The sequence below is a fragment of the Oncorhynchus nerka genome, linkage group LG7, assembly GCF_034236695.1.
Source record: "Oncorhynchus nerka isolate Pitt River linkage group LG7, Oner_Uvic_2.0, whole genome shotgun sequence".
Taxonomy (NCBI): domain Eukaryota; kingdom Metazoa; phylum Chordata; class Actinopteri; order Salmoniformes; family Salmonidae; genus Oncorhynchus; species Oncorhynchus nerka.
The window spans coordinates 36,897,100-36,918,822 of record NC_088402.1 but is presented as its reverse complement, the minus strand read 5'-3'; the positions used below and the strand labels follow the sequence as shown (position 1 = coordinate 36,918,822).

At 40.9% G+C, this 21,723-nt stretch overlaps 2 protein-coding genes and 1 long non-coding RNA gene across 5 annotated transcripts in view; 1 reads left to right on the top strand and 2 right to left on the bottom strand.

The window, feature by feature from the left end:
* Positions 1–21,723, bottom strand: part of LOC115131549 (atrial natriuretic peptide receptor 1-like) — a 118,812-nt gene that overhangs the window by 58,786 nt on the left and 38,303 nt on the right. The window contains exons 4-5 of the mRNA XM_029663348.2: positions 20,758–20,871; positions 5,674–5,809 (exon numbers count right to left, since the gene is read on the bottom strand). Coding sequence (XP_029519208.1) covers positions 5,674–5,809; positions 20,758–20,871 — 250 coding nt within the window. The remainder of the gene's footprint in view (positions 1–5,673; positions 5,810–20,757; positions 20,872–21,723) is intronic.
* On the top strand, positions 13,173–15,251 carry LOC135572464 (uncharacterized). 3 transcript variants are annotated; one of them, XR_010464323.1, is made up of 5 exons: positions 13,198–13,212; positions 13,344–13,456; positions 14,147–14,468; positions 14,620–14,802; positions 15,164–15,251. It is a non-coding gene; the product is annotated as an uncharacterized LOC135572464 (long non-coding RNA). The 3 variants fall into 3 exon arrangements; XR_010464321.1 differs by having other exon boundaries at positions 13,173–13,456; XR_010464322.1 differs by having other exon boundaries at positions 13,173–13,456; positions 14,140–14,468.
* LOC135572463 (piggyBac transposable element-derived protein 4-like) lies at positions 14,280–15,922 on the bottom strand. Its single transcript, XM_065020466.1, has 2 exons — positions 14,968–15,922; positions 14,280–14,819 (listed from the first exon to the last, which is right to left on the bottom strand). The coding sequence occupies exons 1-2, from the start codon at positions 15,920–15,922 to the stop codon at positions 14,500–14,502; spliced, it is 1,275 nt and encodes a 424-aa protein (XP_064876538.1). The 3' UTR covers positions 14,280–14,499.

The window sequence follows — 21,723 nt, the reverse complement described above, 5'->3', positions numbered from 1 at the left end:
ATTACAATTCATCCTACATTTACATCATTTACCAGATGCTCTTATTCAGATTGACTTACAGGAGCAATAAGTGCCTTGCTCAAGGGCACATGGACAGATTTTTCACCTAGTCAGCTCGTGGATTCAGGCCAGCAAACTTTTGGTTACTGGCCCAACGCTCTTAACCGCTAGAATACCTGCCTGCCATTTCTACCATTCGGCATGCCAGTTATGATTTTCACATACGCATTTGTGTCTCTGCCATATGGACACATTGATACATCGTGATCCATTGGCAGCTAAAGAAATGAGTGCATGGAACTCATAGCCTATAGGCCAAATGCAGCACTAGGCCTTTAACTTCCATGTCTCTTTCGCACTGAGGATTGGTGATTATCGAGGTGGAGATTGTTGTAAAGATTTTTCAAATAGCTTACTGTGAGAAACTTATAGGGTTAATATATTATCATTCGTAATGGATGTAAAAAAACAACAACACTTTCCTACATTTCCAGTTACTAAACATTATCAAGAAGGAGAAACCAGACACATGCTCATATGGTGCACTCCAAACAAAAGACAACAGGATTTTTTTTTACAAAACTCATATGTTGGTTATGAAATAAATGAAAACTTGTTTCTCACAAGGGTAGCAGGTTGTAACGTTTCCACTCCGAGAATGAGAACAGTAAATGACTGAGATTAATACATGCATTAACAGAAATTGATGTAACCGAATGACAGGGATTAAGGGTACATTGACTACTGGTGACATATGTAATGGGGAATTGATTGAAAACAAAAAACAAAGGGAAAATAATTCACACAATGGAACAATGAATGCGCAAGAATTGGCGGGGGACAGCTGAGACATTCTGGAGAGAGATTTGCCTATACAGTGCATTTGGAAAGTATTAAAACCCCTTTACTTTTTCCACATTTTGGCTTATTCTAAATGGATTAAATAAATAAAAATCCTCATCCATCTACACACAATACCCCATAATGACAAAGCGAAAACAGGTTTTTAGATTTTTTTAGCAAATGTATTACAAATAAAAAACAGATATATCTTATTTACTTAAGTATTCATACCCTTTGCTATGATACTCAAAATTGATTGGACATGATTTAGAAAGGCACACACCTGTCTATATAAAGGTCCCACGGTTGACAGTGCATGTCAGAGCAAAAACCAAACCATGAGGTCTCAGGAATTGTCCATAGACCTCAGAGCCAGGATTGTGTCGAGGCACAGATCTGGGGAAGGGTACCAAAAAATATTGGAGGTTCTCATGAACACAGTGACCTCCATCATTCATTAATGGAATACGTTTGGACCCACCTTCCTAGAGATGACCGCCCTGCCAAACTGAGCAGTCAGAGGAGAAGGGCCTAGGTCAGGAAGTTGACAAAGAACCTGATAGTCACTCTGACAGAGCTCCAGAGTTCCTCTGTAGAGGTGGGAGAACCTTCCAACAGGACAACCATCTCTTCAGCACTCCACCAATCAGGTCTTTATGGTAGAGTTGCCAGACGGAAGCCACTCCTCAGTAAAAGGCACATGACAGCCCGCTTGGAGTTTTACAGAGGGCACCTAAGGACTGTCAGACCATGAAAAACAAGATTCTCTGGTCTGATGAAAAGAAGATTGAACTCTTTGGTCTGAATGCCAAGCGTCATGTCTGGAGGAAACCTGGCACCATCTCTAAGGTGAAGCATGGTGGTGGCAGCATCATGCTGTGGGGATGTTTTTCAGCGGCAGGGACTGGGAGGCTAGTCAGGATCGAAAGTACAGAGAGATCCTTGATGAAAACCTGCTCCAGAGCACACAGGACCTCAGACTGAGGCGAAGGTTCACCTTCCAACAGGACAATGATCATAAGCACATAGCCAAGACAACGCATGAGTGGCTTCGGGACAAGTCTCTGAATGTCTTTGAGTGGCCCAGCCAGAGCCCGGACTTGAACCTGATCGAACATCTCTGGAAAGACTGAAAATAGCTGTGCAGCGACGCTCCAAATCCAACCTGACAGAGCTTGAGAGGATCTGCAGAGAAGAATGGGTGGAACTCCCCAATTACAGGTGCGCCAAGATTATAATGTCATACCCAAGAAAACTCTAGGCAGTAATTGCTGTCAAAGGTACTTCAACAAAGTACTGAGTAAAGGTTCTGAATACTTATGTAAATGTGATATTTCCATTTTTTTAATACTTTAGCTAACATTTCTGAAACCTAGTTTTTGCTTTGTCATTATGGGGTATTGTGTGTAGATTTATGAGGGATAAAAAATATATATATATTTTAGAGTAAGGCTGTAACGTAACAAAACATGAAAAAAGTCAAGGGGTCTGAATACTTTTGAAATGCACTGTATCTTCGCCACACATCCCTCCCTTCTTGTCTCAACATTTAAAATGATACTCAAAGACACATTATCTTCACACATATTTTAGATGCTTTTCACTGACAGCCACCACTCAGTAATCAGCTAGGCCTATCGTCACGCACGCTGCCCAAATTGCAGGCTTCCAACATAGGCATAGGCCTACGAGCTTGGGATTTGAAACAATCCACAGATTTTTTTAAGAAGCTTTATGGTCCTCATTTCCTCTGTGGCTAAGTCATGCTTTCTGGTGAAGTATTTTGAATTATTTGATTCATTTCTGTAAAGACAGGAGTAATAATATCATTTTGGCAAATTGATTTCCGTTTACTTCCCTATTGGATCCGCTATGCTTTCTCTCTCCTGTTCTATTGATTTTCATATCAACTTTATTTCGTTTTCCATGAAGCCAAAGGCACAATCCTAGTCATATTAGCAATCCATCCTAGTTGTTGAATTTTTAGAATACCCCTCTAAACAGGTGTGCTGTTTAGAACGGGTCTTTTCCTGTGAATTGCATTTTGGCAAATGTTTGAAAATGACATTTTATTGACTGCTTCATTACATTAGTTGCATGTTCTGTTAAGATGCATTACCATAATTTAAATGTGATTTCTGTCATTTTGAGCACAGTGGGTGGACGCCCTAATTTAAATCTTCCCGGTAACGCTGTCCGGTGACACATTTTCCTAAGGGAAACCTTGGCATGTACATATCCCAACCAGAAGCCACAAAAATACAGGTAGCATTTGCACTGTAATAAAGGCTAGAGCTGCCGCTTTCAGGGAACAGATTGTGCAACATTTGCCCATTATTCCTTTCAAAATTCTTCAAGCTTCGTCAAATTGGTTGTTGATCATTATTAGACACCGACACAGATTTTAAAGTAGATTTAAGTCAAAACTGTAACTCGGCCACTCACGAACATTCCCTGTCTTTTTGGTAAGCAACTCCATCCAGTGTAGAGTTGGCCTTGTATTTTAGGTTATTGTCCTGCTGAAAGGTGAATTCATCGCCCAGTGTCTGGTGGAAAGCAGACTGAACCAGGTTTTCTTATAGGATTTTGCCTGTGACATTAACTTTTTATTCGGAAAAACTCCCCAGTTATTAACGATTACAAGCATACCCATAACATGATGCAGCCACCACTATGCTTGAAAATATGGAGAGTGGTACTCAGTAATGTTAGGGATGCAAATCTAATACAACACAGAGCACTTTGTATTCAGGACAAAAAATTAATTACATCTGCTGTATTACTTTAGTGCCTTGTTGAAAACAGAATGCATGTTTTGGAATATTTCTGCTTTTTCTTTTACCCATCTACCAATAGGTGCCATCCTTTGCAAGGCATTGGAAAACCTCCCTGGTCATTGTAGCTGAATCAATGTTTGAAATTCACTGCTCGACTGAGGGACCTTAGAGATAATTGTATGTGTGGCGTACAAGAGATGAGGTAGTTATAAAATAATTATGTTAAACACTATTATTGCAGAGTGAGCATGCAAATGGTTAAGCAAATGTTTTACTTCTGATATTATTTCGACTTGCCATAACAAAGGGGTTGAATACTTATTGACTCAAGACATTTCTGCTTTTCATTTTTCATAAATGTTTAAACATTTCTAATAATATCATTCCACTTTGAGATTATGGGGTATTGTGAGTAGGCCAGTGATTTAAAAAAAAATGTAGGCTATAACGCAACACGATGTGGAAAAAGTCAAGGGGTGTGAATACTTTGACGGCACTGTACATACTGCATCTACCTCAATTACCTCGCAGCATGCACGTCAACTCGGTACTGGTACCCCGTGTACATAGCCAAGTTATCGTTACTCCTTGTCTATTTATTCCTTGTGATATTATTTCTCTTTCTCTCTGCGTTGTTGGGAAGGGCCCGTAAGTAAGCATTTCACTGTTAGTCTACACTTGTTTTCTACTAATCATGTGACCCAATAATATTTCAATTTGATTGGATTTTGATTGATTTGATTTACAGGTTATGGAAAATGTGCTATTTTATTATTTCTCCATTATGTTTGCTACCATGCTGTGTTATGTGTCTTAGTTCTCTCTTTATGTAGTGTTGTGGTGTCTCTCTTGTCGTGATGTGTGTTTTGTCCTATATTTTTATTTTATTTTAAATGTTTAATCCCAGCCTCCGTCTCCACAGGAGGCCTTTTTGCTTTGATAGGCCATCATTGTAAATAAGAATGTGTTCTTAACTGACTTGCCTAGTTAAATAAAGGTTCAATTAAAATAATAATAATAAAACTAATTCCTCAAGGAGGAATTTGGGGAAGCAGGTAGCCTAGTGGTTAGAGAGTAGGGCCAGTAACCGAAAGGTTGCTAGATCAAATCCCCAATGTAAAAATGTGTTGTTCTGCCCCTGAACAAACACCAACTGTTCCTAGGCTGTCATTGTAAATAAGAATTTGTTCTTAACTGACTTGCCTAGTTAAATAAAAGGATAATGACTCCATTTATAAGTCAAAGACATTAATTAACACTATGGTAAATAATAGATTAATGTCTGCAAACACTACAGTATACTAGTCTGCAAAAACTACGGTATATACTACAGTCTGCAGTATACTACAATCTGCAAAAACACTACATTAATTACTTAAGCAATAAGGCCTGAATGGGTGTGGTGTATGGCCAATGCGGAGTGCCTGGATACAGCCCTTAGCCGCCGAACCCCCGAAGTGCCTTATTGCCATTATATAACACGGCTGTCAGCCAATCAGCATTCAGGACTCGAACCACCCAATTTATAATATAGTATATACTACAGTTTTATTTTACTACATTATTTATACTATAGTTAACTATAAATGCTACAGTATACTACAGTGAATACTACAGTGAATACTACAGTAAAGTTCTCAAAAACACTACAGTGAATACTATAGTATTTATACCATAGTATTTTTTATGTGGGATTGCTATTGTAATATTTTGTACAGCATATTGTCGCATCTATCTCATTGTGTAACCTATATGTACACTTCTTAGAAAAAATGACTCCAAAAGGGTTCTTCGGCTGTCCCCATAGGGGAACCCTTTTTGGTTCCAGGTAGAACTCTTCAGGTTCTAGATAGCACCTTTTTTCCCCCAAAAGTGTACAGATGACGGGTGACATTTTCTGTCCAACGCACAGGCCTTGAAGTGAGCTAAATAGTGATCTTACCAAAAACAACCATATCATTTCAAATGGATGGTATGGCACTACTGCAAAATAAGTTTAGAATATTGTATTGATACGGGCATTGTTTGTGTGTGTGTATCTGCATTGACTCACCATGGTACGTGCGGTTCCACATCCTCTTGGTGACGATGTCCCCTCGCGGCCGGCCCCCTCCCTCGGCCATGGTCTCGTTCAGGGCCTGAGAGTAAAGCATTACCCCGTCATAGAAGCCTCCTGCTATCAGGTTCGTCTAGAAAGATGGAGGGAGGAGGACCGTCATCAAATCTTGTTATATCCACTCTCATACCATCTGTTGTTCTCTCCTCTTCATCTGTTTATTGTTACTTTTCCACCTGTCTATCTTGTCATTCACTTTTTGGTCCTCTACCTCTCTCAGACTCACGTCTCACGTCTGAGAGTATCCATAACAGTGTGTTTGTTTGTGCGTGTAAGGGTGTGTGTGCGTGTGTGTGTGTGAGCCAGAGTCAAGCCTGTATGTTACTCAGTGTTTGTAAGCACGACTGTGTCTTGAATAGCCCTTGAAAGAGTTCACGCTGACATAGGGATTATTTACTGGCCCCGAATGCAACTGTGTAACTATAAATATGAACTATTATAGAATGCCTAACACAGGCCCAAAAGTAAAAACCTGTATTTGTTTGAGTTAGAACCCAGACTAGGAGCTTGGATTTACACTTGTGCCAAAACTGGCCATATCTCCACATCACTCAGACATGGAGAAATAGAGCCTATTCCCCTGTGGTTAGAAATATGTCTAACCTCCCACTGTGGACTTGGGACAGCTGGAGAAGCCCTGTAAATGAACCTTGACGATGCTGTAAATGGCACAGTCCACTGGAATATCCTCGGAATAGCTTCGTCTCTTTCACTGAATCATAATTCAAGCCATCTACAGTCAGGTCCAGAATTATTGGCACCCTTGATAAAAGATGAGAGATTTTGTTTAACAAGTAATAATTCTTTATCTTAAAAAGATAGGGGTATTGGCACCCCTGTTTTCAATACCTTTCAATCCCTCACCTTGCGACGACAACGGCACTGAGACTTTTTCTAAAATGTTTTATAAGACACACTTTGGGAGGGATCTTAGACCATTCCTCCACAATCTTTTCAGATCAAGTCAGGAGACTGACATGCCCATTGCAAAATGTTGATTTTCTGGCCAATTAACCATTTCTTTGTGGATTTGTATGTGTTATTGTCTTGCTGGAAGATCCACTTGCCTACAATGTTCAGCCCTCTGGCCGAGGCAAACAGGTTTTTGGCTAAAATGTCCAGGTACTGGGTAAGGTTCATGATGCCATTGACCTCAAGAAGAGACCCAGGACCTTTCTCTAAGCAATTGTATTAGTTTAAAATAAAAATGTTTTTGGGAGGATACAATATATCGCTCAATATTTGTATTATTTATTTTATTCAGTCTTTTTGTTCCTCTCTATCAAGGGTGCCAATAATTCTGGACTTGACTGTATGTCCATTTATTCTACCTTTATTTAACTAGGCAAGTCAGTTAAGAACAAATTCTTATTTACAATGTCAGCCTAGGAACAGTGTACAGGAGCAGAATGACAGATTTTTACTTTGTCAGCTCAGGGATTTGATCTTGCAACCTTTCGGTTACTAGTCCAACGCTCTAACCACTAGGCTACCTGTCGTCCAGCCATCCATCTATCCATCCTCCCACCCGTCAACCAGCAAACCTTAAAATCCAAGCAATGTTAGCTGAAACATTGCCGACAAACTATACACCCACCCATCCAACCAACCAACTATTCCTTCATACATGAATCAAACATAAGCTTAATATAAACAAACATTATGCGTATTTAGCCAGTTCTCTTCTCTGTCTGTTTCTATTTAAATTGACCTTTTACTCTGTACATGTTGTGGGATTCAGTGTGTATTATCAGTAAGTACAGTAGTGATTGGATTTTAGTGACTCGTGCTGTGTTAGGTATTTTGACAGATGCTGTCGTTGTTGCCCACAGGTAACAAGAAATGAAGATATGCAGGAGTTTAATAATGAAACTATGAGTCTATAATGAATCTCCAAAGCATGCAGAAGTAGTTGTAGGGGTGAGAGAAATAAACTTCCAATATGGGCATTTAAAGTGTTGGGCGGCTGAAAGACTTAACTATGTCAAAAACAGTGGCCAGGTGGACTGATTCAAGCCCAGTACAGACACATAGAAGAGAGAAAAATACAGCTTGGTGTGTGGAGAGAGCTGTTCACTGGCAAAAGACAGAAAGAAGGACAGAAGGACAGACTGACGGACTAACGGGCGGACAGACAGACAAAAGCCACATTTATGTTCGAAAAGGCAAGTTTCGTCCTGGTGAGTCGCAGACCGATGTGACGGCAAAGCAGACAAAATTAAGTAGGTGTTGGCCACAGTGGAGTCGCACAGAATTGCGTCTGTGTCTCACCAGGACGCCACCTTTCTACCATAAATGTGGCTTAAAGGCCCAGTGCAGTCAAAAACATGATTTCTCTGTGCTTTATATATTCTTCCACACTATGAAGTTGGAATAATACTGGGAAATTGTGAAAATTATGATAATGCCCTTTTAGTGTAGGAGCTGTTTGGTGGGATGCAGTTTTGGCCTGTCTGGTGACATCACTGTAAATTGGGAAATAGACCAATAAGAGAGTTCCAAACCTCTCTGCTCTGCCAATAACAGCTAGTTTGCAGGCCACTCCCAGACAGTCCTAGTAAAATTCTTGCTTGAGAAATTGCTCTTGCTAAGAAGCTATTATTTTTACCATTTTAATTGAAAACAATCACAGTTAGGTACTTAATTGTATCCAGAAAGGATTTGATATTGAGATAAAATTGGCTGCATTGGACCTTTAACAGACAGACAGACACAGGTACATGAGCTGGCCCCTGAGCGAACAACATTCCCCACACTCCATCCCTTGTTGGCTCTAATAAAGGTGGAGCGCCTGCCCTCCACATCTCTCGTTCAGCACTTTAGAAGGCACCACCTAGGGATGTTGAGTACCAATTTAAGCTCTCTTACAGAGGAAAGCCAGGCAGCTCTACACCCACACTTCCCCTACACCTCACTCTATTACCACCCACAACTCAAACATAATATCATTTATATACCTTGACATGGTTTCACACATTTAATGTCTTGCACAAACCGTGTAATTTACTAAATCTTCATAGAGACATTTTCATTTGTGTATTTAGGTGAAACTTACTATGTCTACCACACAAATGCAATATAGATGCATGGAACTGCTTTCACGAGCTGACAAATCCACATAGATGTTTAGCCTGAACTTTAGCCCGTCTCCTAGTGTAATAAGCAGGGCTGCTCAAGTGTACTGTGCAATAATGGCTGCCATTTCTACATTGGATCTGTGTTGCTATGGCAATTAGGAGATCATCAAGTTTTCCTAAGTGCCAAATGAGAGGGGAAGCGTAACTTTCTACCTTTCCTGGACTGCTGCTGCGCTAATTAGTGACCAGCTCGCTAGCTTCCTAACTGAGGGGCCATTGATTGGGCTGAGACTAGAGACACTGGAGTGTGACACACAGCCCTATCACTCGAATTTAGGTCAGCCCCACCATGCTTATGAGAGTCTGTGAGAGACTTTCCAACAACCTTAGCTCACTGACATTGAACCCAGCAGTGGCTATAAAGCAACAGTTTGTTATTTTCCATAAACAACATGATGCCACACACCAAAAAGATCCCCAAAATCTTCCCAAGGGGAGATATGTAACTAAATATGCTCTATTTGACAGATAAATCCCTGTTTGCAGTGTAAAAAGACCTGTGGCATAACTTCATCCATCGAAAGCCAGGTTTGTGTGGAAAATATACACTCTAGCAAGCCCAATAATCCACTTAGAAAACAGGGTGACGCATGAGATTCATGAATGCTACTACTGTATGTTTCAACACCAGGATTCTCAGAGACAGAAAAAGCAGTAAGCCACTGGCACTCAGCCCATTTGAATTTCTGCAAGATGCTTCTGTACAGTATATCACATTGTGAGCTTGTTATCGGTTCTATAACCTACACTATATTAGCATAGCCAAAAATAACATTGTTTTTTTAAATGAATGCATAGCTAACCATTTATTATAGCAATGGTTACCAGAACTGCATGTCCCAACATGCATAATTTAGCATTTAAGTGGAACATCTAAATCTGTTGCCAGACAACAGTCTAATTAAGTTGTCATTTTACTTGACATTCATACTTAGGGATTGTGCAAACCAAGTGCAAGGAAATTACCATTTCTAGATGTCCCACAGCGATCACTGACGGACTTTAAAATAGTGTATTTTAAATGCAACACCTATACTTACAGTTTGATAATTGCATACTGGTAATTAAGGTAATTCTATACTAGCAAATTCAGCCAGAGTCAGAAGGCAAAACACCAGAATGTTAATTCTCTACACAAAAAGGGTTCCAAAAGGGTTCTTCAGCTGTCCACATAGGAGGATTCTTTCTGGTTCCAGGTAGAACCTGGAACCAAAAAGGGTTCTTCAAAGGGTTCAACCCCAAAAAACATTTTGTTTTTTCTAAGGGTGTAGATTCAAAGCATAGACTCCAATCTTCACCTTTATATAAATAATTACAGCTGGTTTTAGAACAGGAAAGGAGAGAGAGAGAGGGAGAGAGAGACAGAGACAGAGAGAGCAAAACTATCTAAATAAAGAGAAAGAGTGGGAGAGGAGAAAAGAGAGGGTAGAGGAAATTGTGAAGGTGTTTTTTGATATACGAGGGGCCAGAGTCTTAACCACCCCATTTATGTCACCAGAAGCTTAACTGGCATGCTCTGCCCTGAATAACTCATACAAGCAACATTTATCCAGTAAACCCTGTTGATGGAATGGGACAACCCAAGGATCTGTAGTGGGGACAATGAGGAATTACTATAGCAGTATTTCGTACAATTTTCCGTCCACTCCTCATAGGACATTATTAAATCGTTGAAAATGGTGCATCAAATGACAATATTCCATATCTACGGTTGCGATTCAAATACCATTTAAGAACTAGTGTTGCACACATCCCATTGCAGAACATCCGTATTGGTGAAGAATTTTTTATTTATTTTTATTTCACCTTTATTTAACCAGGTAGGCCAGTTGAGAACAAGTTCTCATTTACAATTGCGACCTGGCCAAGATAAAGCAAAGCAGTTCGACACATACAACGACACAGAGTTACACATGGAATAAAACAAACATACAGTCAATAATACAGTATAAACAAGTCTATGGTGGCAAAGTAAATACAATATAGCAAGTAAAACACTGGAATGGTAGTTTTGCAATGGAAGAATGTGCAAAGTAGAAATAAAAATAATGGGGTGCAAAGGAGCAAAATAAATAAATTAATGAAATACAGTTGGGAAAGAGGTAGTTGTTTGGGCTAAATTATAGGTGGGCTATGTACAGGTGCAGTAATCTGTAAGATGCTCTGACAGTTGGTGCTTAAAGCTAGTGAGGGAGATAAGTGTTTCCAGTTTCAGAGATTTTTGTAGTTCGTTCCAGTCATTGGCAGCAGAGAACTGGAAGGAGAGGCGGCCAAAGAAAGAATTGGTTTTGGGGGTGACTAGAGAGATATACCTGCTGGAGCGTGTGCTACAGGTGGGAGATGCTATGGTGACCAGCGAGCTGAGATAAGGGGGGACTTTACCTAGCAGTGTCTTGTAGATGACATGGAGCCAGTGGGTTTGGCGACGAGTATGAAGCGAGGGCCAGCCAACGAGAGCGTACAGGTCGCAATGGTGGGTAGTATATGGGGCTTTGGTGACAAAGCGGATTGCACTGTGATAGACTGCATCCAATTTGTTGAGTAGGGTATTGGAGGCTATTTTGTAAATGACATCGCCAAAGTCGAGGATTGGTAGGATGGTCAGTTTTACAAGGGTATGTTTGGCAGCATGAGTGAAGGATGCTTTGTTGCGAAATAGGAAGCCAATTCTAGATTTAACTTTGGATTGGAGATGTATAAGAATAAACCTACCTACGTTTTTTTTACCATGAGATGGTAAGGGGAAATCATGAGGGGAAATCATGAAAATTCTACAGCCTCTTGGATGTCCTCTCTTGGTCCCAGCAGCCTTTGAAAGGTCAAGCATTGTGAAGGCAGGTAGAGGTGGTACAGTTTGGGCCCACATCGGTAACAGTGAGCCAGTTACCCACCTTGCGAGCAAAACATTTTAGCGATCCCCTTCATGACAGCGAAGACCAAAACAAAAAATGTTAAATTCATTTCCTGTAATTCTACACATTTTGCCATGCGGCTGAGGGAAAGATTTCGCTGTTTTTAATATGATAACTGATGATCAATTGGCCCGACCCCGGTTGGGGATTTGACCATGATTACTACACGTTTAGATAGCTGGTCGCTAGACTACCGTATCAATCTAAAAAATAATTTGCTGACATGGGATAATTGAGTGACTGCTGATGCACAACCAAATTTTTAAATTGCACCTTTTATTATTCTAAGCTTTTATTGTATTATATTGTTATAACTCTCAACAGTAAGTTGAGGCCAGGACTGAGTTCCAAAATATTATTTGGTTTGATTTTTTTTATTGGTCAGCGGGCCTACAAAAGGGGGTTGCCCATCCCTGGCAGTCTCTATGGGTGTGCCACAGGGTTCAATCCTCGGGTCGACTCTCTTCTCTGTATACATCAATGATGTCGCTCTTGCTGATGGTGATTCTTTGATCCACCTCTACGCAGACAACACCATTCTGTATATCTCTGGCCCTTCTTAATACAGTGTTAACTAACCTCCAGATGAGCTTCAACTCTCCTTCCATGGCCTCCAACGGCTCTTAAAACCTCTTGGAACTACCCATCCCGTATCCGGGAGAATTGTCATCAACTACACTAATTAGCATAGCGCAACAGTCAAAAGATATTACTAGAAAATATTCATATTCATGAAATCACAAGTGAAATATAGTGAAACACAGCTTAGTCTTTTGTTAATCACCCTGTCGTCTCAGATTTTGAAATTATGCTTTACAGCCAAAGCAAGACAAGCGTTTGTATACGTTTATCGATAGCCTAGCATAGCATTATGTCCAGCTAGCAGCAGGAAGCTTGGTCACGAAAATCAGAAAAGCAATCCAATTAACCCTTTCATGCGTGAGTTCCAAATATCTCTAACGGTCGCCCCAGCTTGAGTTTTTTTATGCATGTGATGTTAGAATGTTCTCTCCATTCCAGAATGTGATTGATACGTAGCAGTACATTTTATCCGCGTTGCCCTCAAACTAAAGCACGCAGCCTGTTTATATTTATAAGTTGTTTTAACTTCAATTTAAAATGATTTTCAAACAAGTTTTTATTTTCTAAAAACAGTTTGAATTTAGGTGTGTTCTGCCTCCTCATTCATTCACATAAAAATAGTCATTTTTACTTTTGCGGATAATTACATTTCTGACACGGACAAAATTCCCCAAGCACTTCCCAATTGTTTGTGCAGTTCACGTCTGCAGACATTTGCTCATCTCCCGTCAGAACAGGATCTGCACACGTGTTCACATTTTCTATTCCACATTTCTATTGTAGCTTACTGTATGTATAGAGCATAATATATTTGTGTATATTCTTTATCACCGCGGAAACGTGAGGTAACGTTACTCATTTTATAACCTTTATGATGTTATAGTCAATCGTGCTTATGTAGCCACATTCTTCTATTAGCTCTGTAAAACAATGCTAAATGCGTCAGAGAAGTATTATCTTGTGTTGCATTTTGAAGCTACCATGGCCTTATGACTCTCAAGTGGTGCAGCGGTCAAAGGCACAGCACATCAGTACTAGAGGTGTCACTACAGACTCCCTGGTTCAAATCCAGGCTGCGTTTCCATCAAAGTAAGTGCCTTATTACGTTATAATAATAGTTTCCGTATGCCGTTTCTGCTGTAGCTGTAGATCATAATATATTCCTTATAACTGCGGACACGTGAGGTAACGTTACACATTTTATAACCTTTATGGTGTTATTGTCAATCATGCTTACCTAGCTACATTATTCTATTAGCTCTGTAAAACAATGCTAGTTGCGTCAGAAAACTATTAGCTTGTGTTGTATTTTGAAGCTACCCTGGCCTTATGACTCCCAAGTGGCGCAGCGGTCTATGGCACTACAGACACCCTGGTTCGAATCCAGGCTGTATCACACCTGGCTGTGATTGGGAGTCCCATAGTGCAGCGCACAATTGGCCCAGCGTTGTCCGAGTTTGGCCGGTGTAGGCCATCATTGTAAATAATAATTTGTTCTTACATTACTTGCCTAGTTAAATAAATAAAAAATATGACCATGGTTTGTTTATTTGGTCTTATTCAGCATAGCTCTGTTCTGCCCTGCCTTGCCCCCTTGTGGAGCTCAAAAGTTAGTTTCTTACTGTTATAACTCAAATCTGTGATTTTGTCAATGCAATAAACTATTTTTTTTATAGCCGTGTTTATTATGTTACTTCTTTGTAGTATTGTTTTATTGCTATATCCTTATATTGTATTCTAATGAATAATTCCTCTTTATTCTGTACTTTCAGAAACCAGAAACATTATTTGCCAATATCATAACTGGAGCTGGACATCTTTGGAGCTGAAGAATGAGGACAGCTTTTGTATGCTAACGTACACTCCTTAACAGTTGTACTGGATGAAAACACAGCAAGAAAACGCATGCCAATATGTAATATTCATCTATTTTATTGCAGTACTGGTAGTTATTTCAACAACTTGTTTTACTAGAGGACAAAAAACTGAATATGCGTAACCCATATTTAATATCCATGCAGTGACTGAACAACAACTGCATTTCCACCCCCATCTCTAAGGCATAGTATCATGGCTGGTCACCTGTCAAGTCACATGTCAGGTCAGTCAGTCACCTATTGCTGCAGATGTGCTCAATAATGCTTGAGCATGTGATACTCCTCAAAGCATGGTGAAATACATAGAGGTGTATCACAAGCTAGACACATGTATTTTGTCATCTTCCTCTGCTTACTTCTCCTGGCGCCAGACAGGCAGACTTTGCAATGCCTCCGTGTGCGACTACCTTGAGAAGCAGTTTGAGGGACTTTGCAGGGAAAATGTCGTGCAGTGAGGCGTAGGCGATTGTCTACAGCAGGACGACCCCCAGTGGATGGGCGCCGAGGGGTGTGGTGCTCCTCCAGCAGCTCTCTCATGAGGTTCTCTCTGTATTTTTGGTAGGTAATTACTTTACCTATGAGGGAGTGGGGAGGATGAGGAAAGTTAGAGGATGATGAGGCACTGGGGAGGTGGGTGAGATATTGTCACTATAATTGCATAATGGATTTGTATGTGAACTGTACATCCAATTACAAAAATACCTTGTTCAGTAATCATCTCACCTGTTAGTTGGCGGTGAACTATGCTGCCGTTGAGGACAGCAGTGTCGATCAGATGGAAAAATATCTTCTTATACCACTTGTTCGTTTTCCGTGTGCATTCCACAAAGCTGTTTATCATGTCTGCCTTATCCACGGCCCCCATTTTGAGGTTATAATCAAGCACACAATCTGGTTTGATCTTTCTCTCTCCGGTCAGGTGGTCCACCTTCCCTGTGGCCGACATGGTTGCTGTATGGACAGTGGAGAGGACATGGACGTCTCGCTTGTCATGCCACTTTACTGCCAGCTGTTGACCGTTCTCTTGGAACTCCACCTCCCCTCTCTGCATCTTCCTGCATCCGAATGCCGGCATCCCCTTCCTGTTCGACCTGACTGTGCCACATGCCCCTGTGCTGTTGGAGAGCAGATGCTGGAAGAGTGTGGGACTGCTGTACCAATTGTCCACGTACAAAGTGTGTCCCTTGCCGAGATGAGGAGCCAGCATGGTCATCACCACGGACCCTGACACCCCAAGCCCCTCATAATGTTTGATGTCAGTGGTGGACCCTGTGTAAACTATAATATCCTGGACAAATCCTGTCTTCACGTCGCACATGACAAAGAACTTGACTCCAAACCTGTGCCTTTTGGAGGGAATATATTGACGGAACGCCAGCCTACCTTTCCATAACATCAGGGACTCATCAATGCATAGGTCCTTGTATGGCACAAAGACCCGACCAAATGCTGATGTCAGGCTGATAAGAACATTTCTTATTTTGTATAACGGGTCACTTAGGATGGCAGTAGCATTGTTGACAAAATGCAGGCATCGCAGAAGAACTAGGAAGCGATCTTGGGAAAAGAGGGAGGCAAAGAAGGGAGTTGCAAACATAGGATCTGTGCTCCAGTATTCTCTTAGGGAGTTCTTCTTTACTATTCCCATGAGAAGGACTGTCACCAGGAAGGTATACATTTCACTAATTGTGGTTGTCACCCATTTAGCGAGTTTCCCCCCTCCTGGCTCTCTCTTCTCCTGTAGCTCTAAGGCATAGCGATTGGTCTCCTCAACTATCTCTCCCACCAGCTCCTCTGTGAGAAACAACTTGAAGCACTCTGCCTCAGTTGGAAATGGCAAGGGGCGTTGCACTCCAGACTGGGACTCGTCAAAGCAGACAGCAGGGCCAGGTGGGGTGAAATGACTGGTGGCCTTCCAGCTACCACAGAACTCCTGTACTTCATCCACTGTCGGTCTGCCTCCATCACCACCAGCATCTTCAAAGGGACCTGGTACTTCCTCAGTTGACAAGGGAAATTCAGATTCAGGGTTCTCAATGGCTACAAGGATGAGGGGCAGCTCCTCACTGTCACTGTCAGAATCTGATTCCTGACTTTCATACTCAGACTCATTGTCAGAATTTTAAAAAATCTCCAGAATTTCCACATTTGTGAGTTGTCTCCTTTTGAAAGACATTGTTAATGCTACAGTTTAGCTCACTAGCTACATACATAAACAACAACACTGAATGGCGCAGAGTGGGAGGTTACGTGGTTGACTGCCGGCACGCGCCACTTGTATCAATAAATCACTATCAGAAAATGTTTTGTGTGGTAATTATTTGTGTATTTACGATTTTATTCACATGTTTTCAATTCTAGGTGACAACTCATGCATTCCGATTCTTGCACAGATTGTAATGGGCACATATGTGTGTAAAATACTTTTTTGAAGGTTGTACTGATTATGATGAGCTAAGCTAATTCCAGCTGTGTAGCCATGTTTGTTGACATACAATGCATTCTGGGATTCACGTCTGTTTGACCAAAGATGTTACAACAAAATGAGGTGAGTAAGAGTTCACAAATTTTTTGAGGACTTCCGGAAGTTAATGGTGGGATGTGAACGACGGTAGATGACACACCCCTTCAACATGCATACTACAAACGGACCAAACTCATCTCGTCTTCTCTTATTATCTTCGGTTTCTGTGAGGAAAAAATGCATGGCTGCACGCTGAAACTAATCGTCGGATTACTTTCGATTTCTATGAAGTGTTTTACCTAGTTATTTCGATCAATGGTGAGCTCACCCGTGATGTGATTAATTATATATAGTAATTGCTATTAGCTCATTCATATTGTAGTTTACGTCAGCCGAGAGTTAGAAAATATGACTGCTTGTGTTGGGTCAATCTTTCGTCAGCGCTAGGACAAATGTAGCCTGCTATATTTACTTCTGTGAATATCTGAACAATGCATCCAAAAATAAACTGCTGACATTCTGGACATAACTTTGTACGGACTGTGTTTGTGTAAATAGTTTCTGAAAAAAGTGTGGCCAGCTCAAACGCTGATTGTTGCGTCATTCGAAACTGCCGTTCTAAACGAACATTCTAAACGAGTGTTCTAAACACACGGGTGTGATCGTACGCTTCAGGGACCACTGTAGAACGATCACACCCGTGTGATGGTACGTGTGAAAGGGTTAACCGTTTACCTTTGATTATCTTTGGATGTTTTCACTGACGAGACTCCCAGTTAGACAGCAAATGTTCCTTTTGTTCCATAAAGATTATTTTTATACCCAAAATACCTCCTTTTGTTGGTCACGTTGTGTTGAGAAATCCACTGGAAATAGCAGTCACAACAACGCCGAATTCTTTTCTCCAAATGATGTCCATAATATCGACAGAAACATGGCAAACGTTTTTTATAATCAATCCTCAAGGTGTTTTTCAAATATCTATTCGATAATATATCAACCGGGACAATTGGCTTTTCAGTAGGAGCGAGAGGAAAAAGGACTACCTCTGTCTTTTACGCAAGAATCACTCTGAGAGCCCTCAGTTGGCCACTGACGTTTACGCTCATTCTTCAAAATAAAGGCCTGAAACTACATCTAAAGGCTGTAGACACCTTAGGGAAGTCAAAGAAAAAGGAATCTGTGGCCTCCCGGGTGGCGCAGTGGTTAAGGGCGCTGTACTGCAGCGCCAGCTGTGCCATCAGAGACTCTGGGTTCACGCCCAGACTCTGTCGTAACCGGCCGCGGAGGTCCGTGGGGCGACACACAATTGGCCTAGCGTCGCCCGGGTTAGGGAGGGCTTGGTCGGTAGGGATGTCCTTGTCTCATCGCGCACCAGCGACTCCTGTGGTGGGACGGGCGCAGTGCGCGCTAAGCAAGGTTGCCAGGTACACGGTGTTTCCTCCGGCACATTGGTGCGGCTGGCTTCCGGGTTGGATGTGTGCTGTGTTAACCTCTTAAGTCGACCCTCTACTTTTTTGAACATTCTGTTAAAAATCGCGCAACATTTCAGCGCCCTGCTACTCATGCCAGGAATATAGTATATGCATTTGCTTAGTCTGTGTGGATAGAAAACACTCAGACGTTTAAAAAACTGGTTAAATCACTGCTGTGGCTTTACCAGAACGGCATTTACATCGAAAAGCACAGGAAAAACTGATCACTGAAAATGGGAAAATATATCCATGCGCTACTTGATCCCATTGATAAAGGTGAACCACAATTAATTGACTGAGGTTGCAGTACCTACAGCTTCCACACGGTGTCTAGAGTCTTGTCATTTCCCTTCGAGTTTTTTCTTGGTCAAACACATGCAGGACACCGTATCTAATCCGGTCTAGGACCGGATATTTTCGTTGAGTTTCTAGCCGGACATTTTTCCAGACGGACAGCTAATGATCTTTACATCGCCTCCTGATGAATTTTATCGCTTATTAACGTTTACTAATACCTAAAGTTACATTACAAACGTATTTCGAAGTGTTTTGTGAAAGTTTATCGTCGACTTTTTGAATTTTAAAAAATGACGTTACGTTTTGAAACGGATGTTTTTTTCGTTTATCACACAGTCTACATATAACGATATCTAGGCTTTATATGGACCGATTTAATCGAAATAAAGACCCAAATAGTGTTTATGGGACATCTAGGAGTGCCAACAAAGAAGATGGTGAAAGGTAATGAATGTTTTCTATTTTATTGTGCGGTTTGTGTAACGCCGAAATGCTAATTATTTTGTTTACGTCCCCTGTGGGTCTTTTGGGGTGTTGCATGCTATCAGATAATAGCTTCTCATGCTTTCGCCGAAAAGCATTTTAAAAATCTGACTTGTTGCCTGGATTCACAACGAGTGTAGCTTTAATTCGATACCCTGCATGTGTATTTTAATGAACTTTTGAGTTTTAACTAATACTATTAGCATTTAGCGTAGCGCATTTGCATTTCCAGAGCTCTAGTTGGGACGCAAGCGTCCCGAGTAGAAGCAACAGGTTAAGAAGCAGTGCGGCTGGTTGGGTTGTGTATTGGAGGACGCATGACTTTCAACCTTCGTCTCTCCCGAGCCCGTAAGGGAGTGCGATGAGACAAGATAGTAGCTACTACAACAATTGGATACCAGGAAATTGGGGAGAAAAAGGGGTAAACATTAAAATAAAAAAATGAATCTGGTTGATATCCCTTTCAATGGGCAATAGGGATGCCTAGAAAGACAGAGGTTTCAAAATAAGAGTCACCTGATTGGATTTTTCTCAGGATTTCGCCTGCAATATCAGTTCTGTTATACTCACAGACAATATTTTAACAGTTTTGGAAACTTTAGAGTGTTTTCTATCCTAAGCTGTCAATTATATGCATATTCTAGCATCTGGTCCTGAGGAATAGGCGGTTTACTATTCCGCAACAAAGCATCCTTCACTCATGCTGCCAAACATACCCTCGTAAAACTGACCATCCTACCGATCCTCGACGTCGCCGATGTCATTTACAAAATAGCCTCCAACACTCTACTCAACAAATTGTATGCAGTCTACCACAGTGCCATCCATTTTGTCACCAAAGCCCCATATACTATCCACCACTGCGACCTGTATGCTCTCGTTGGCTGGCCCTCGCTTCATACTCGCCGCCAAACCCACTGGCTCCAGGTCATCTACAAGTCTCTGCTAGGTAAAGCTCCTCATCTCAGCTCACTGGTCAACATAGCAGCACCCACACGTAGCACGTGCTCCAGCAGGTATATCTCACTGGTCACCCCCAAAGCCAATTCTTCCTTTGGCCGTCTCTCCTTCCAGTTCTCTGCTGCCAATGACTGGAACGAACTGCAAAAAATCTCTGAAGCTGGAGACTCATATCTCCCTCACTAGCTTTAAGCACCAGCTGTCAGAGCAGCTCACAGATCACTGCACCTGTACATAGCTCATCTGTAAATAGCCCATCCAATATACCTCATCCCCATGCTGTATTTATTTATCGTGCTCCTTTTCACCCCAGTATCTCTACTTGCACATTCATCTTCTGCACATTCTACCATTCCAGTGTTTAATTGCTATAATGTAATTACTTCGCCGCAACGGCCTATTTATTGCCTTACCTCTCTTATCCTACCTCATTTGCACACACTGTATATAGACTTTTTCTACCGTATTATTGACTGCATGTTTGTTTATTCCATGTGTAACTCTGTGTTGTTGTATGTGTCAAACTGCTTTGCTTTATCTTGGCCAGGTCGCAGTTGCAAATGAGAACTTGTTCTCAACTAGTCTACCTGGTTAAATAAAGGTGAAATAAAAAAACAAAAATTCATTCTGCCTGTGGGTCTGAAATAGGTACAATGCTTTTCAAAGTTGGATTTTCTTGAGTGTTCATCCTGTTGAGTAAGAGAGACGTCCTCGATTTTTTTTGTCTCTACCACTCTTACTGACTTATTTCTGCCTGCTTTCTATTCTGACCTCCCAATGCCTGTCAATCAACCAACAAACCAGTCAAGCAACCAATCAGCCATCCCCACTTACCAGCGAGTCTTCTACAGTGAAGTTGAACATGTTCAATGCGTCCGTCTTCAGGTTGGACACAAACTCCAGGTACTCTGGGTTCTGTGGCTCTTTGTAGGTCAGGATCTTCACACTCTGTCAAGAAAAATGAATGACAACCAGTCAGAAAAACGCAATAACAAATAAGGTCCATCAGGACAGACTTTCCTCCATCTTGGAACTTTTTGAAAATCTTTGAAATAACACCAAATTCAGTATGTATGACCATGGTAAATCTCTTAACTTACTTTGATGGGATTGGTTAAGAGATAGCTGAATTATTGATAAATCAGGAAATCAGATTTTACATTTGTAAATCCACTCCTTTGTAAATCAACTTTTTAGGATCGTCAAAGACATTACCATGATGAACCATGTTTGGCATTGATATCTTTAAAAATAAGGAAACTATTAACAATTCACTTTTGATTATGTAAAAATCTTCTCATGGACTAAAAGTCAGATTCACTCCAAATTTAGTCTTTGAACTCATCACAATTGTCCCTAAGGAGATTGTAAAAATAACGTTGATGGCCACACTATTCTAGTAGATGCATATTAGTACATATGCTAAGATATGCTACAAATACTTCAAAAACCACACTGAATTTGGTATTGCCATCTTGAAAAACAAGGAAACTATTAGCAACTCATTCTTTGCATATGTAATGCTAATTCTCAAAATAATTTTCTCTTCGTGAACCATAGTCAGATTCACTCCAAATGTTGTATTTGTCTCATGATGGCACATAAAGGAAGGTAGTTCCTACACGATAGAGGGCCTGTTTTGTTATCCAACTGATCTTGTGTCCTTCCTGACCTCCTATAAACTTCTTTCATTGCTGCTGACAGATATATTTTAAATTGTAAAAATCCAAAGAAAATGTTGAATGAACAAAAAAGAAGAATGAACAAGGAGAAAAACAAACTAGAACATTGTTTGTATGA

Coding starts and splice junctions, on each gene's coding strand:
- LOC135572463 (XM_065020466.1), bottom strand. CDS start 15,922: ATGTATACCTTCCTGGTGACAGTCCTTCTCATGGGAATAGTAAAGAAG. Junction 14,820..14,967: donor AGTTCACCGCCAACTAACAG/GTGAGATGATTA, acceptor ACTCCCTCATAG/GTAAAGTAATTACCTACCAA.